The sequence below is a fragment of the Cloeon dipterum genome, chromosome 3 (genome assembly GCF_949628265.1).
Source record: "Cloeon dipterum chromosome 3, ieCloDipt1.1, whole genome shotgun sequence".
Lineage (NCBI taxonomy): Eukaryota > Metazoa > Arthropoda > Insecta > Ephemeroptera > Baetidae > Cloeon > Cloeon dipterum.
In genome coordinates this window covers 25,039,809-25,054,576 of record NC_088788.1, presented here as the reverse complement: position 1 = coordinate 25,054,576, position 14,768 = coordinate 25,039,809, and the positions used below count along the sequence as shown (strand labels likewise).

At 37.4% G+C, this 14,768-nt stretch overlaps 4 protein-coding genes across 7 annotated transcripts; 2 read left to right on the top strand and 2 right to left on the bottom strand.

Moving 5' to 3' along the window:
* Nucleotides 1-50: 50 nt before the first annotated feature.
* On the bottom strand, nt 51-1,930 carry Wdr92 (WD repeat domain 92). The gene is made up of 8 exons (XM_065485628.1): nt 1,529-1,930; nt 1,342-1,442; nt 1,152-1,282; nt 990-1,091; nt 824-939; nt 635-769; nt 481-578; nt 51-425 (listed from the first exon to the last, which is right to left on the bottom strand). The coding sequence occupies exons 1-8, from the start codon at nt 1,700-1,702 to the stop codon at nt 218-220; spliced, it is 1,065 nt and encodes a 354-aa protein (XP_065341700.1). The 5' UTR covers nt 1,703-1,930; the 3' UTR covers nt 51-217.
* A 121-nt stretch (nt 1,931-2,051) lies between these two features.
* On the top strand, nt 2,052-4,664 carry LOC135940652 (probable tubulin polyglutamylase ttll-15). Its single transcript, XM_065485625.1, has 9 exons — nt 2,052-2,209; nt 2,278-2,547; nt 2,599-2,877; nt 2,935-3,164; nt 3,228-3,388; nt 3,440-3,615; nt 3,671-3,795; nt 3,856-4,060; nt 4,115-4,664. Exons 1-9 carry the CDS (start codon nt 2,138-2,140, stop codon nt 4,229-4,231), a joined length of 1,635 nt encoding a protein of 544 aa, XP_065341697.1. The 5' UTR covers nt 2,052-2,137; the 3' UTR covers nt 4,232-4,664.
* Nucleotides 4,665-4,744: 80 nt separating this feature from the next.
* Nucleotides 4,745-6,814, bottom strand: LOC135940657 (mortality factor 4-like protein 1). The gene is made up of 5 exons (XM_065485630.1): nt 6,645-6,814; nt 6,351-6,465; nt 6,050-6,142; nt 5,151-5,617; nt 4,745-5,096 (listed from the first exon to the last, which is right to left on the bottom strand). Exons 1-5 carry the CDS (start codon nt 6,667-6,669, stop codon nt 4,783-4,785), a joined length of 1,014 nt encoding a protein of 337 aa, XP_065341702.1. The 5' UTR covers nt 6,670-6,814; the 3' UTR covers nt 4,745-4,782.
* A 2,122-nt stretch (nt 6,815-8,936) lies between these two features.
* Nucleotides 8,937-14,119, top strand: LOC135940650 (uncharacterized). Of its 4 annotated transcripts, XM_065485623.1 has the most exons (6): nt 8,937-9,066; nt 9,370-9,486; nt 10,117-11,166; nt 11,355-11,800; nt 12,573-13,076; nt 13,493-14,119. In XM_065485623.1, the coding sequence occupies exons 2-6, from the start codon at nt 9,426-9,428 to the stop codon at nt 13,673-13,675; spliced, it is 2,244 nt and encodes a 747-aa protein (XP_065341695.1). In that variant the 5' UTR covers nt 8,937-9,066; nt 9,370-9,425; the 3' UTR covers nt 13,676-14,119. The 4 variants fall into 4 exon arrangements, with proteins under 4 accessions (XP_065341695.1, XP_065341694.1, XP_065341692.1 ...); XM_065485622.1 differs by lacking the exon at nt 8,937-9,066 and having other exon boundaries at nt 9,190-9,486; nt 12,699-13,076; XM_065485620.1 differs by lacking the exon at nt 8,937-9,066 and having other exon boundaries at nt 9,196-9,486.
* The last annotated feature ends 649 nt before the right edge of the window (nt 14,120-14,768 follow it).

Here is a 14,768-nt window from a genome sequence, read left to right as displayed (position 1 = left end):
CTTTCACTTTGCATTTCATTTTTAAACCCTTAAAATAAAATTTCATGTTTCATTGTGATAAATATTTTTAATGAGAAAACTCTTAAGACGACTAATAATTATACAGTGGTTGAAGTTATCAAAGAACTTAAAAGAGTCTGATAAGGAGCATTGTTTGCTCCATTCAATGTGCTGCATAATTTGGCTGCAAAGCAAAACCTTCCCCTCGTAATTGTCCTTACACTAAATTAAGCCTCGTAGCAATCAAAACTCGAACTGTCTGGTCAAACGACGAGCACACACCAAGGCCAAGTTTATCAGGACTCCAGTCAAAACTAGAAATGGGCTGAGTTGATAGCAAGGCGTTGTGAAGAAGAGTAACAGAGCCAGGAACACCCTCTTTGACGCCTTTTTCATCTTCTTTTACCCGATTGGATGGGTAATTGCTGTAGAAATTTAAGAATTAACAGACAAGCAAATATTTTGACCAACTTTTTTTACTATTTCCAAAGGCACACTGATCCCGCTCCTCCAGTAGTAACAAAGAGCTCTCTGTTTTGGGGCAAGTGGCAAACGCACCAGATAGTCGATTTGTGCGCCTTAACGATGCAAAAGATATAATTTAAGGAACAATTTTGAAGATTTGCTACCTCACCTCTTCACTCATGTACGCAAACCCTTTGGTGGGGTGCTGGGTACGCAGGTCAAATACATGGAATTTTGCCTCCAGTGTAGTGGCGACTAATTTGTTCATTTCAATGTCAGGACGATCAAACTGAAGAGAGCAAATCTATAAAAATATTATTATAGTTTGTTTTATAATTAATAAAAAAATTTGGCTCACTCCATTAGCTAAATTTGTCTCCCACCGCAGTTCCATTTTCTTGAGATCAAACATTTTGATATCTCCATTGTCATAGCCAGAGCAAAGAACCCTTTCATCACTGTTGTAAGAGTTGCCTACAATTTCATGCATTAGCAAAGATAAGAGTATAGTTATTAATCCTCACCAAATGCTACTGTCCAGCAGTCTCTGGGTGTTTCTCCATTCTTTGGTTTCATGACTGCTACAGGGACTTCTCTCTGTCTCGGATCCCATAATTTGACAGTTCCTTTTTGGACCAAATGATATTTACAAATCCAAACGATACAACTGAATGGAAAGTTCATACCATCACGGCCACAAGTTGCAATTTCAGGTGCTCCACAACCAATACTTTTTCCACCAAAGCCTGCTACTGCATTGACCAAATCTTTGTGCGCTTTGACTGAATAAATGGGTTTGCTTGTATCTTCCAGATCCCTAATAGCGCAATGAATGGAATATAAAAACGGACACAATTTATACAATGGTTTAGTCACCAAATTGAAAGATTGCCATCAAAATCTCCAGTTGCAAGTCGGCGTTCACGAAGAGCAGATGCTCCAAAGGTTCCACATTTGAATCCCTTAGGCTTTTCAACCTGGAGAGATAAATTATGAATATGATATAGGTAATTATATGAGGGAAATATTAGGTTTATTGCCAACATGAATTCGATCAATTCACCTCTTTTACTAAAGTAAGATCACTGCCGTTCAGCTCAAAAATCTTGATGACTCCTGTGGTGCGGGGTAAGCAGCCTAGTACTACAAATTTTGCTGAACACGGTATCCATTTGACATCAAATATTGAGCATGGCAGAGATTTTTCAATCAGGCAAACCACTTGCGAATTTTCCATTTTAAATTTTTAACTCGATTGAAACTCCTCTAACAGAAGTCGTCTCTTTTGGAAATCTCTTGTGAATAAAATTTAATACATAAATAAATAATATTGTTGTCAAGGCAACCAGGTACAAAATCGATGAGTATGTAAATAAAAACACAGACACACGAGAAGGCTTTACACTGCTTCACACTTCACCTTCACGACCATGCGAAATGTGAATGTTCTTAAAATTGTTTGTTGTTTGTACAATTGTTTGCTTGGGTGTTTCGCGCCAGCTGTTTTGCTTTCTCCAGCAACTGATTGGCTCGTGCTAACTCTGGCTAGCTGTCGAGTTCACGCCTAGCCACACGCTTTGATTTCAGCTGTTTACTAATTTGTTAGTTACTCGCTGCCGACTGCAGGACTGCCGTATTCACCAGCCAAAGCCGCCAAAGGAGGAAAGAGAAAATGAGACGCCGGACCCCAGCTGGTGAAAATAAAAGTTCGGCTTCGTCCAAAAACTCTGGCGAAGAAGATGGGGTAGATACATATAATCAATCATAATGCTGCTTTTTTCATATTCATTAATGCAAAATTTGTTTATCCAGGAGACAGATAAAACGAAAAAACCTTCAAGTGGTGGTCCCAGCGCACAACCTAATTTCGTGATGGCATTTATTGCAACGATAATCTCTGTGATTTTTCTTGGCGTTGTTCTGATTGCATTTAATGTTAATGGACTACAAAATCTGAATAGCGAACAGTTTAAACTTTTGCTGAAGGTAACAGAGGAATTGAAACTTCAAGACTGTCCTGTCAAACAACAGTATTTATTACCGAATGATGACAAACCAACCTTGCTTATTTGGAGTCCACGGGTAATTGTAACAATATAAAGAATAACACACAATAAAAGTCATTGTATGCAGATGGACTTGAAGCACCTGAAGCATGTTTATAGTGTTTTCGACAGAATGGGCTACCACATAACGGAGGACAACACGTCCAACTGGGATGTCTTGTGGGCCCATGATTACCCATTCCAAGCACTGCAGTCAAGCTTAAGAAATTTAAAGCCAAACCAGAGAGTCAATAAACTGCCTGGCACAGGTTATATCACAACAAAGGTCAGCTTGGCAACTTCTGGCGGTCTTGGGATTCCTCCTGCATTCAGACTTCCTGATGACAAGGAACAATTACTTGAATACGTAATATTTTGAAGCAATTTGCCAAAGAATCTTGTCTTAATTTTCCACCATTTACAGGCACACAAAAATCCCAAGGCATTATTTGTCGAAAAGAACAACGATCATCGATCTGTATTTTTCAAGCCAATCGAAAAGATAAATCTTGATTCTAAGGACAACTTTGTTCAAGAATTTATTGCCAATCCTTTACTGATTAGTGGGCACAAATTTGATATTGGAGTTTATACAATTGTGACTTCAATAGATCCATTGCGAATTTATAAGTTTGATGGTGATGTTTTATTCAGGTAACCATTTATCCATTTTTAATCATTGCAATGTGTTGTTATTCAGTTTATCGTGTTAATCAGGTATTGTGAGGAGCCTTACGAACCTTTCAATGCTTCCAATGTGCCCCAATATGTAATAGGAGAAGACTACCTGCCAGCCTGGAAGGTACCTGCGTTGCAGAAGTATGCAGAGATGTCTTATGGATTCAAAGAGTCTTTTGATGCGCACTTGAAGTCAATTGGTATAGAGCGCTGGAAAATTTAACTAACTTATCTAAAATTTTTGTGTTTAGGGAAAAACCCTGATTCCATTTGGGACCAAGTGGACAAAGCCATCGCGTCTGTTTACCTGTCCCGAGAAAAAGATTTTGCAGCTCTTTTGTCTCGGTACAAGAATAAGCGCAACTTTTTTGAAATGGTGCGGTTTGATTTTATTGTTGATGAAAATTTCAAAGTGCATCTCTTAGAGGTAAGTTCTAATTTCCAGCACTAGGAAACGCGTGATTAATAATGTATCGTTGCAGGCTAACATGTCCCCCAATCTTTCGTCCATGCATTACCCGCCGAATGCTCTTTTGTATGAGCAAGTACTGTACAGCTTACTATCTTTAGTGGGAATCTCTAGCTACCTCCATCCTCCATTCCAACCGTAAGAAAATTGAGAGCCCAAAGATATTAATGCTTTTAACTTGATACCATTTTTTCGCAGTAACGCCGAGGTTAGTAACATGGTCGTTGCTAACAGAAATATAATGACTTCGCCCGAGGTTTGTGTCAACTGTGATGACTGCAGTAAACCAGAGTGCCAACTTTGTGCTCCTTGTCTGAAAGAAGACTTTGTAGCCGACATTAAAAAAGCGTACAAGGAGCACTTGAATAGATTTAGATGTAGAAGGATATTCCCACCAAGAATGGTAAATTTAATTCTTTGTAATGTAAAACTTCATCATCCTAATTTCTTATTGTAGACGCAAGCTGAAGCTAAATTGGGAATACCCCAAGAATATGCAGAGCTTTCAACCAAAAATATTCTTCAGTACCGCTGGTTTCAAGCTAAATGTTTGATGGATGATGTTTGGTGTTGAACCTGTGTTACCAACAATCCATTCCTACACATTTTAATCTGATTTAGATGCTCAACAATTTACTTAACATTCTGAATCTCACAAATTGTTGCAATGATTTTTTCAAGTTATTTAATTTAGTAAAGAAAAATATGATGCTCATTTAATATGGTTAATCCAGCAGTTAAGTCTTGTATTTATCTTAAGAAAACGCAGGATGCTTATTGTTTACGTTTGATTTTTACATTTTACCAAACTTCCTGTTAATTAAGTTGTCAATGAACGCTATCGCTCAATTTTATTTTAACTTTCTTACATTCCAACATTGCTGTGGCTGCTGTGCATTTCTATATTAATACTTCATCAATTAATAATGAAAGGAAGAATGCTTATTTTACAACTTGTGTAATAATCTTGTAATTATCCATTAAAAAACTTCTTTGGACCAATCAAATATTTTAATTCTTCTTGAACTATGATACTGTTTCTTCATTTCTTGGAAGCAAAATTTTTTGAACACAAAAGTAGAATGCCTTGATCATTTACAAAGTAGTGTACCAATTATTTATTAATTAGATAACCCTGCGATGGTATTCCGGAGTGGACGTCATGTAGTTATCGGTGTTGAACAAAGTATTCTTGTTGTCTGCAAGATATTTGATGATCGTTTTGAAGTGCTTATTCAAATATTCACAGCTGTTTTCGTCAAACTGTGACTTAGACACCAAGCTTCCTTTCCAAGAGAATAGCCTCAAGAGATGTGGGGCTCCATATATTTGGCTCATGGCTGTAAAAGGGTGTTTTTGCAGAATCTCTGCATACTGTGGCCTCTCGAATTTGTACAATAGTTGTTTTCCAAGCAGGACGTCAAAGTAGGTGCAGATACCTGATATTAAAGTTTGATCAATACAGGTAAAGTAAATCAAATTAAAACTTTTACCTTTAGCAACTTCCCTCAACGCACTTTCACCACTCTTATCGCAATTGGTCTTGACAACCCTGAATTGGATGAAATTGTCGAGCACATCTCGGACTGTCTCCTTTGCGGGAAGATTGTAAAGTTTGTCTTGCTTCTGAATCAGGTACCAGTCATCAACGAGAACTTTTTTCAGGTTTTCAGGAATGATCAGCTCTTGCAGAAGGATTTCATCCTTTTGCTCTGCAGCAGGCTTTTCAACAATGTCTTCTTTGACCTGAACAGGTTCCAACACCATGATCTTAGCTTCTGGTTCTGATGTTTCCTTTGGTGTTGGTGGCGCCAACGGTGTCTTGCCAGACGCAGTCACTGGTGTTTTGACAGATGATGCTTCAGATGATGGTGTGGATGCTCTGCTGCTGCTCGTTGTCGAAGCCTCTGCTTTCGGTGCTTCAGATTTTCTCTTCACACCTTTTTTCTTAGGTACTTTCCTACAGAGCAATATATATTGCAATGTTTAATAAAGGGTTTACTGGTTATACCCATAGTTGAAAATTATTAACATAGATAGTTATGGAATTCCCAGAACTTTTATAAATTTATCAACAAGTACAGAAAAACTACCTCAACATAATTTAGAGCGTATAAATTTGTTATTAACTAGCAGCCGTTGACTGCGCGCATAAAGCTCATGAAAAATGTGAAATCCATGAAAATTTACTACTTAATTTTGTTGAAGTAATAATTTTACTAGATATCTCAATCGCGAAATTTTTGAAAGACGATATGAAGAATGAAAAAATAATTCAGGTCCAGTGCACTGGGGGAGTTTAAAACATAATAATAATTATTTATAATAGAAATTCTATTAATATTCCAAAAGATTAGCAGGGAAAAGCAGTGCCCCTGAGAAAATGACTTACGACAGCTCATATTCTTTCTTCAGTTCCTTCTGTTTTTGTAAACTGGCCTCGTTGTACTTCAGAATTCTGTCTTCAGGTACCCATTCATCCCAGCTGCAAGCCAAATTTTTGCATCATAGCCAATGAGGTAAGATTGAGCACAGATTTAGAGATTAGGAATAACAGGGTTGCTCGTTGTTTCTTTTGCCTGTCGGCTTATACCAACAACTTCGATTATGCTAAAATTCAATCTAATAACAATCAGCCAAGCAAGTATACAGAGTTGCTATTTCTCTTTGATTAGAATTACCACAGTACGTACCTTTTATTCCATCCAGCGTAGTGGACTTTGAATTCAATAACTTTGTCGCTGACTCGATGTTCGAGGCATTTGGCCTCATACAACAAAATGCCATGATAACAAAGGACTCTTTCACCTGCAAAAAAGTAAATTATGTACAGATTGTTAAACAAGCTATAGCAAGGCTGTGTTTAAGTTTGCTAAAACTATTGAAATTGAATTCACAATGCCGGCTTTGTACAATGATAGGAAATGTGTATTAATTGTTTATGTGCGAGTGTGAATCATCTTTGTTGTGCATCCTTTTTGCCTCACCTTCTGTAAACTTGGTCTTCACCATTTTTTACAGTTTTTAGTTCCAAGCTTAAGCAGTAACATCAACTCATCAAATTGGAACAAAATTTGCAGTTATTCAAGAAAACTTAAAAATTTGTATTCGTTAAATTGGAGACTCCGAATTTCCGCTGCCAGTTTCGAGCATAAGCGAAACACTCAAAACACTACCAACAGCAAGACAGCGCCATAAACCTGCTACTTGCGTGCGAGCAAATTTCGAAGCTCTATAGCTTTGAATCATAGAGGCGCCAACAAGATGAGATCCACGCACTATTCAGGCAAACTCACTCATTGTCAGTGAGACAACCTAATTTGATATACATAGGTACACAAACAAGCATTACTTTTATGCCCGCGTCCTCAATCCGATTATTTTCTTTTATGAATTCTATGACCGTTAAATCCAAACCATAAAATCAATAATTATTCCAGTCGAAAAGTTTTGAAATTTGGCTTTTAAATTAATTTTTAATTTTGTGACTATTTTTTGTGTTAATCTGTGATATTGGAACCCTGCAACCCCGTGAGCTCATAGCTCACGCTGGCATATTATTTTTTGCTGAGTAGAGAGGTTAAAAAATCTCTACATGGTATGAGATATATTAATAGTCGCTCGAATCCCTAACATTCCATTGAATTGTCGAATTATTACAACATAATATACATTTTATTCTAGAGATGTTTGACATTTCATCGTTTGAATTTTTTACTCACATTTTATGTTTTAATCGCATTAGCAATACATATACATGGTAAATAAATTGATGAAAGCTTGCAATATCTGCCAGGAAGAATGGCCACGTTCGTTAGAGTTATTTGTCATACTGTCTGCAAAGACATAACACGGGCAAAGCATAATATTATATCCTTTTGCTGCTTCTTATTCTATATAGTTACTTTTCGTTAAAAAAAATAAATATTTATTATTTTTTCTCTTATCCGTTCTTATACCCTTTTCAGTATATTTTGGGCTATTAATGAAGTGATATTTTAAACTTTGCAGGACAAACCTCTATATAATTTTTTGTCTTGCACTTATCGCCAATCTAAAAACTTTTCAGTTCTTGAATACAAAAAAAAATTATAAATAATAATAGTCATTGATTTTTAGCCTGTGTCGCTAAATTTAAATGATTATTTGCACACGACGCGAGAGGAAAAATTCTCATTAGTAATGCGGTTTTGTTAACAAAACTGCATAAATTGATTATAAAGTTTACATAGTAGTGTGGTTTAAAATCGCACTCTGGACCACAGCAGGTGCTTGACAATAAAATGCCATAACATGTTTGTCGGAAAATCGTATTATATTATAATTATCATAATTATAGTCCTCTAATTCTTAAATTAGCCAAGAGTTTGACGTGAACTTGCGCCAAAAGCGGCAATATTAAGAAATTGCCGTTTAGATAATTGATAAGATAGGACTCAGTAAATCGGGATAAAAATAATAAAAGAAGATTATAAGCCGCTCTTTTAAAAGTAAGCATCTTTAGTCAAAAACCTCACGCGATAGTAAAGCAAATTAATAACAGGCAGCAGTAGAGTATAGAAGATGCTTTGCGACTAGACTATGTATAGAGCTGATATCCATAAAATTCAATAAAAAACTGCATGGACGCATGAAATATTATTATATAAAATTCGAGTTAACGTTGTTGTAGTGTGCCGTATTACCGCGTATTACATGCACGGAGGCAAGTGGCCCTTGATTGTGAGTGGGCTGGGTCCCTGTGCGGCCTGGTGCGCCCATGTTATCCGTTCGCGGTGTTATTGGGACCCGGGTTTCGCTAGTGCAGTGCGCGCCCTTCCCGGTCTTCGGACAGGGATAAAAAAGCGCAAAAATTATTAATTCCAAAATTACTTTTGATCTTTTGATAAATTAGATTTCGATGTCTGATTTAAGTGCAAAGTGTATAGTCTCATTTCGCGAATTTTCTAAAATGCAAACAAATGGAAAAATTTCGCATTCCGATCAATTCATTGCTGATTTTTTTGCACCACTTTTACCTTTTACAGCGCCAAGACAAGTATAAAAAAACAGAGACCGCGCGACAGCTGTGCCCGCGGACATCCCATCCTTACCCGGACATACCGCAGTCTTAGTTCCAGACCCCATTAGCTAGCAGGAATGGTAAAAGCGGTAAAAGACTTAAAGGACAAGCTCTCAATAGCCAACAGTACAGTCATGTAAGCTTAAGCTGTGAAGAATAGCAGAATTTTATTTTCCCCCTTCTGTTGCACAGAATTACATAGACAGGAATGAACATGAGACGGTATGTATTGTATATCGTCTCCGGTCTCCTTTCACAATCAGTCTTCCAGCGATACTCTCGAAACTTAACTGCGCCGCCGCGAAAATTGAATTATGTAATATAGACAAAAGAAGACAACGACATTGGTACGCAGTAAAAATTCTAAAATAGTTCACTTTCATTCTGCTCCACAGTCCTCACTTCCCGAAGCTATATATTATTATTATGTAGTTTCCTTTCGTGCACGTCTTTCGTCCACATGCACCCAACACATTCCTAATTTTTTACATTCAATCATATTCACGCATAGTCTGATATCATGGAGAAAGGGCCATCGTTTTTTTATCAAAACATTACCAACAATTATGATGGCGGGGAAAAACCGGAGAAATTGCATGATGTGTGCGACGTGTCGGCCGATTTTGATGTTACAGCCTTGCATGTTTTAGAGGCTGCGCTTGCTTTGAACCGTCTGCGCGAGGCGGCCCATATCGAAATCACTCGGATGGAAGGAGATACTGTACGAAATGCAGATAATGGACAAACATCATCCCCTGCGTCATTAGGTTAGTTGAACTTAAAGAGCTTATCAGTTAAATAACGTTTACGTATTAGCAGATAGTAATAATCTCTAAAAGCATTTTGTTTTAACTCTTATTAGCACAAAGCATTTTGTGTTATGTGTATTCTTTTATATTATATGTATGATATTCTTTTATTTATGTTTCCAAACTTTCAACCTTTCATTCTAAATTAGCCTAATTTGCATTCATCATGCACGTTGATACATCATACACTGCGGCGGCAGTAATCGTGATCATATTAATGATGCTGAGAGTAGTAAAACTGTTCTTAAAAATCTGCGGACTGTTACGCATGGACCGACTAGAAAATCTTAAACGTATGTGTGTACACAAAATCATACATATAACAGTCATTGATAGCACCATTTTTTGTAATCTTTGCTTGTCAAGTGTATAATTATTATTATGTTATACCATTAGTCCCTGAGCATGCTAAATTTAATTTTGTTGTTCAGATTAAACCCGCATCATGGACTAATGAAGATTTTGCGTTTGCGACAACGGTTTAGTTTTTCACAAAACACAAAAAAATGATTGTGTTCCTTTTCATATGTGTATAATAATATGACTTTGTTTTAACCATTAATTTTTATTTTTATTTGGCTCTTGCAGAAATGAATGCAGCTTTTTCGCCTGGCTTGAGGGACAGAGATAAAAAAATTAACTCTGAAGAGAGATTCTACAAGGCTCCAGGCTACAGGCAGAAAACTAACCCACCTCTTCCACAAGCTTCCAGTTCATCTAAAGGCGAGTCTCAAAAGAGTGAATCAGAGCAAAAGAAGGATAAGAAGCATGATGGGAAGCCGCCGACAGAAACGCGTTCAAAGGAGAGCAAGGCAACAGACACGAAAAAGGAGGCAAAGAAGTCACCAAAATCAGCTGACAAAGATGACAGGGCTGATGCAAAATCCAGCTCAAAGAGGAGCACCAGAAGAAGGTCATCAAGAGTTCTTGAAAAGTCTAAAGGCCAAACAGATCATTTAACAGAGAAGGCTGAACCCAAAAGGGATGCTGACAGTTTGCAAGAGAAAGTTGCCAAACCCATTTCTGCAGGCTGTGTGGATGCTACTGGGGAAGCAGCCCAGACACAACCTGAGGAGCGAGATGTCAAAGCTGACACACCAAAGCCAACAAGGGAAAATGAAAACTCAGGAAGGCGTTCTGAGGGAAAGAAGAAAAGTATTGATTCTACAGAGGCAACTATAATAGTCGAGACAAGAAAAGTCATGGAGCCTGAAGAAAAAGCAAAGCCAGCAGTTAGCTCTGGAGAGCTGCAGATGATACAGGGGGAGCCACTGACTACGGAGTCTAAAGAAAAAGCAAAGCCAGCAGCTACCTCAGGAGAACTGCAAATGATACAGGTGGAGCCACTGGCACCCCATCCTGTGGATGCTAAAAATGTGGTGGATGTATTGCACAGCCAATATTTGGAATTGATAGCCAGCATAGAACCTCCACCAGAGCAACCACTAGAAGAGAAAGTTGAAGTAAATTTGCAAGACCATCAAAGAAGCTATGCTCAACAATATCTCGCCGAGTCTGCAGGAATGAGGTATCCAAGCCAGCAAAGAGGTGAAAAGGTTGTGCTCGACCAAGAAGTCATGCAAGACTATAGAAGGGTCTTTAACTTCTGGGAACATCAAAACAAAAAATATTCTGAAGGTAGATATTTCAATGTATTTTTCATAACTCTAAATTGCAAATTTCTATTCACATCATAAGTGTGAATCACTGATTTTTCGGTCTATATTTTTTATTTAGAAGATGTCACTGAACAATTAAATTGGGAAATTATTTTCAAGTCAATTTGTTTATCTAAATAAAACGTTTCTAATTAATTTTTTTTCTAGCCAAAGAAAAGGAATCAAGCGTGATTACGGTTGTGGATGGAGACTTGTTTTCCGCAACCTGCTCGTTGGCTCATTGCGTCTCGGAGGACTTTCGCATGAGTTCTGGCATCGCTGTGCCCTTTCGCAGGCGCTTTGGACATGTGGCTGAACTGCTCAACCAACGCAAAACCAGCGGAGAGGTCGCAGTGCTGAAAAACGGAAACCGATTCATCTACTACCTGGTGACAAAAGAGCTATACATGAGCAAACCTGAGGGCCTCTTCCGGATATGGCAATGCTTGGCCGCAATGAGGGAACACGCTATGCTGTACGGGGTGCAGGATATTGCCATGCCAAAGATTGGATGCGGCAAGGACCACATGCATTGGCCAGACGTGGCCAATGCAATCCAGACAACCTTTGCCAACACTGGGATCAGAATCACTGTGTATCAAATGCAGTCAGATGTAAGCTTCTTTTGATTTTTTGTTCCACACATTCCTTATCAATTATTGCTCATTGGAAATCAACTAACTATTGGCTTGCATATCATAAAGAAACCAAAAAAATACTAAAATAAATGTTCAAAACAAGTTATTTCAAATGTTGAGCTGAAAAATATAACATGTAAATATGAGCGCTGAATTTCTGGAATCTGTCATTGCTTCTGCGTTAAAAAAGACGCTGGACAGTGAGGACTTGGCTGGCAAATTGTGACAATTTAATTATCATTGCTTTGGGAAGCAAAGATAAATGCAACAACGTATGCCGCAATTTTGGGGTGGTTGGATTTTCCATTTTCCCATGTCATATAATTTTTTTCTAACGATGGGAAAGAAATTACTATTCAGGTACATGAAAACGCGTGTCTAAATCTTGACCAACCATTTTTTATCAATTTGATTCCATAGAATAAGAAGAAAACCAGACATAGTGATCTGTTATAACAATTTGCAGGTCACTCTCTCATCCAGTACTCTGTAAAATCGCAGCAGCCGAGGTCGATATACCCTTGACGCTCAAATTTAAATTTTTTTGTCAAAAACAATGAAAACATTTCTTGACTTACATTACCATAAAAATTTAAACCAAATATAAGAATTGAAACTTGAAACGAATTAAATTCTTTCATTGGATTGTTTTTTGTCTTTAATATCTACTCTATTTAAACAAATTATTTATTTTTGTAGAGTTGGCAATTGATCAAAACTTGTCACATAAGCCCGTTCGCTGTTGCAGCCGATTCCAGCAGTCTGCTGGCCCCAATTGCCTCCTCTGAAGCGTCCGGCTCCATTCCCGCCAAACTTGTCCACCCCTCCCCCCGCTAAGCGACCCAATGCTGAATGCTGGCTGCCTGCTCCACAGGAGCCCAATTCTATGCGCACCCTGTATGTGCAGCACGTTCTCACCAGCAACATACTGGACGCAAGGCCGCCGATTGTGCGCATCTTTTTGGCCTCTAGCAAGTCGTGTCCTCCGGAAGATAGTGCCGCCATGCTGAACGCGACCTTCAAGTTCTGGAATGAGTTCATGCTGAAGGAGCGGCTGTTGGGCACCAACGTGCCCCTCTTTGCGGGCCAAATCAACGCGTTGGTGGTGCGAGACGATCCTAAGGAAATGATTAACTATCAGGCTCTGCACAAGGCTGCCAAAGACCTGGCCAAGATGACCAGCGCGCTTGGCATTCAGCGGCTAGCCATTCAAGGATTTTCCTTGCCCAACGATAAAATGGCCACATTCAAGGTAAAAAAAAATCAGAAGCATATTATTATCTATTTTGTAAATTTTATGTTGCCAGCATTATATGTGTTGCGTTGCCCTCTGCAATTCAAAAATTAATCTTTATTAAACTAAAAATATAATTTTCCTATATTAATTCCTTCGCACAACTCATTTTTTAAAATTCTGTTAATACCACGAAAACTTAGAATCAACTAAAATATTTGCAGTTTTAAATGGGTCTAATTTGTGTCATATTATTCAACATGGCCTAGTAAAGTATAAAAATTAATTACAGTGTATTAATTCTCGTACACTTTATAGAAACAACAACAAGTATGAACTTATTGTCATTAATTTCATGTCTTTCTGTAGTTTCAGTTTACATGTATTATGCACCATGTTGCTCACTTTTCTTATTGAATTAACTCATTCTTTAGGTTATCACCATTCTAAGACTTGCTATGGTCAACCAAAGCCTTACTCTGTTCGTCCATTGGTCTGAGGATCCACCTTATGCTCACCTCATCAGGCACTACCAACAGCTCCACAACCAACAAAGCCAGCAATCTCAAGAGCAAATTGTCCAACCTGTTTTGGGTCCAGACGAGTATGATTACTAGATGTGCCAAGTTGTGATAAGTGGCTGACAGTAATGTCTTTCTGAAAGTAAGTGAACTAATTTTATGATACTTCCGATACTTCAATTAATTCAAGGATGTTGTGTATGGTAAATTCACTGCTCACTAGAGTCTAAGTGTTTAATGCAATCAGAACACATTTATTTTCATGAGGTCAATTTGTTTGTAGGCATTAATTCATATGTCTTTGTTGATACTTAATTAAATGCTTTCGAGGATGTCTTGAAAGGATAATTTTATTTACTATCAATTTGATGGAAAGCTGATTAATGAGGCTTAAAACAATGTTATTATAGTTTTGTTCTAATTTAGCAACACATGCTCAAACGTGGAATTTAATTTAGAAACTAATGTGTAAGATCTCATGGTATGTATTATTTTTGACACATTTGAAGCAATAAATTTGCAAGATTGCAATTATTCTTACTGGTTGTATTTTTCTTATATCCAGTAAATTATTGCACCTAAACTTTTGAATAATTTTAAAGTGCAATTAAGAATTTAAGCTCTCAATCACTCTCACATAGTTCACAGCAAAAAGATCAACCTTCAATTATGAATTCTCTGCAGCTAATACTGCAGTTATTTTTGGAGGTAAAGGGAACTGCTGATGAGGCCTGCAAGGCCGAAACAACTGCTGCTCAGTTCGAGAAAGTGCTATTGGATTTTTCCTCGTAGAATTTTTACTATTAGCTAACCCATCCTAAGTTAAATTTTCCTGTCTGCAAATTTCACTTTAAAAAAAGCTCAGATCATTGAAAATTGAGACTGAGTCAAAAAATGAGGTAAATATTCCATTTTCATTATTTCAAATATGTCAAGATATTAATATACATTATGGATTATTTTCTTTGACTCTTGAGTTGATTTCCAATATTATTCTCTTGGAAGTAAAATATTATCAATTGATCTTAGCATATTTAGGGCAATAAGAAATTCTGGGAAGAATGGACTATTGCGTCGGACATCAGTATTCTGCGTAATTGCCGTTTCTGTCGCTCTTGTTTATTTTTTACTTGCAACAGTGAGCACACCTAAAGAGAGAAAAATTTAAGGAAAAAAAATTAATAATTTT

Coding starts and splice junctions, on each gene's coding strand:
- LOC135940652 (XM_065485625.1), top strand. CDS start 2,138: ATGAGACGCCGGACCCCAGCTGGTGAAAATAAAAGTTCGGCTTCGTCC. Junction 2,548..2,598: donor TGCTTATTTGGAGTCCACGG/GTAATTGTAACA, acceptor CATTGTATGCAG/ATGGACTTGAAGCACCTGAA. Junction 3,616..3,670: donor TCAAAGTGCATCTCTTAGAG/GTAAGTTCTAAT, acceptor GTATCGTTGCAG/GCTAACATGTCCCCCAATCT.
- LOC135940650 (XM_065485620.1), top strand. CDS start 9,240: ATGGAGAAAGGGCCATCGTTTTTTTATCAAAACATTACCAACAATTAT. Junction 11,167..11,354: donor AAACAAAAAATATTCTGAAG/GTAGATATTTCA, acceptor TTTTTTTTCTAG/CCAAAGAAAAGGAATCAAGC. Junction 11,801..12,572: donor TGTATCAAATGCAGTCAGAT/GTAAGCTTCTTT, acceptor TCGCTGTTGCAG/CCGATTCCAGCAGTCTGCTG.
- LOC135940657 (XM_065485630.1), bottom strand. CDS start 6,669: ATGGTGAAGACCAAGTTTACAGAAG. Junction 6,143..6,350: donor TACGCTGGATGGAATAAAAG/GTACGTACTGTG, acceptor TTTGGCTTGCAG/CTGGGATGAATGGGTACCTG. Junction 5,618..6,049: donor AAGAAAGAATATGAGCTGTC/GTAAGTCATTTT, acceptor ATTGCTCTGTAG/GAAAGTACCTAAGAAAAAAG.
- Wdr92 (XM_065485628.1), bottom strand. CDS start 1,702: ATGGAAAATTCGCAAGTGGTTTGCCTGATTGAAAAATCTCTGCCATGC. Junction 1,283..1,341: donor GATGGCAATCTTTCAATTTG/GTGACTAAACCA, acceptor TTGCGCTATTAG/GGATCTGGAAGATACAAGCA. Junction 579..634: donor TTGCGTACATGAGTGAAGAG/GTGAGGTAGCAA, acceptor TGCATCGTTAAG/GCGCACAAATCGACTATCTG.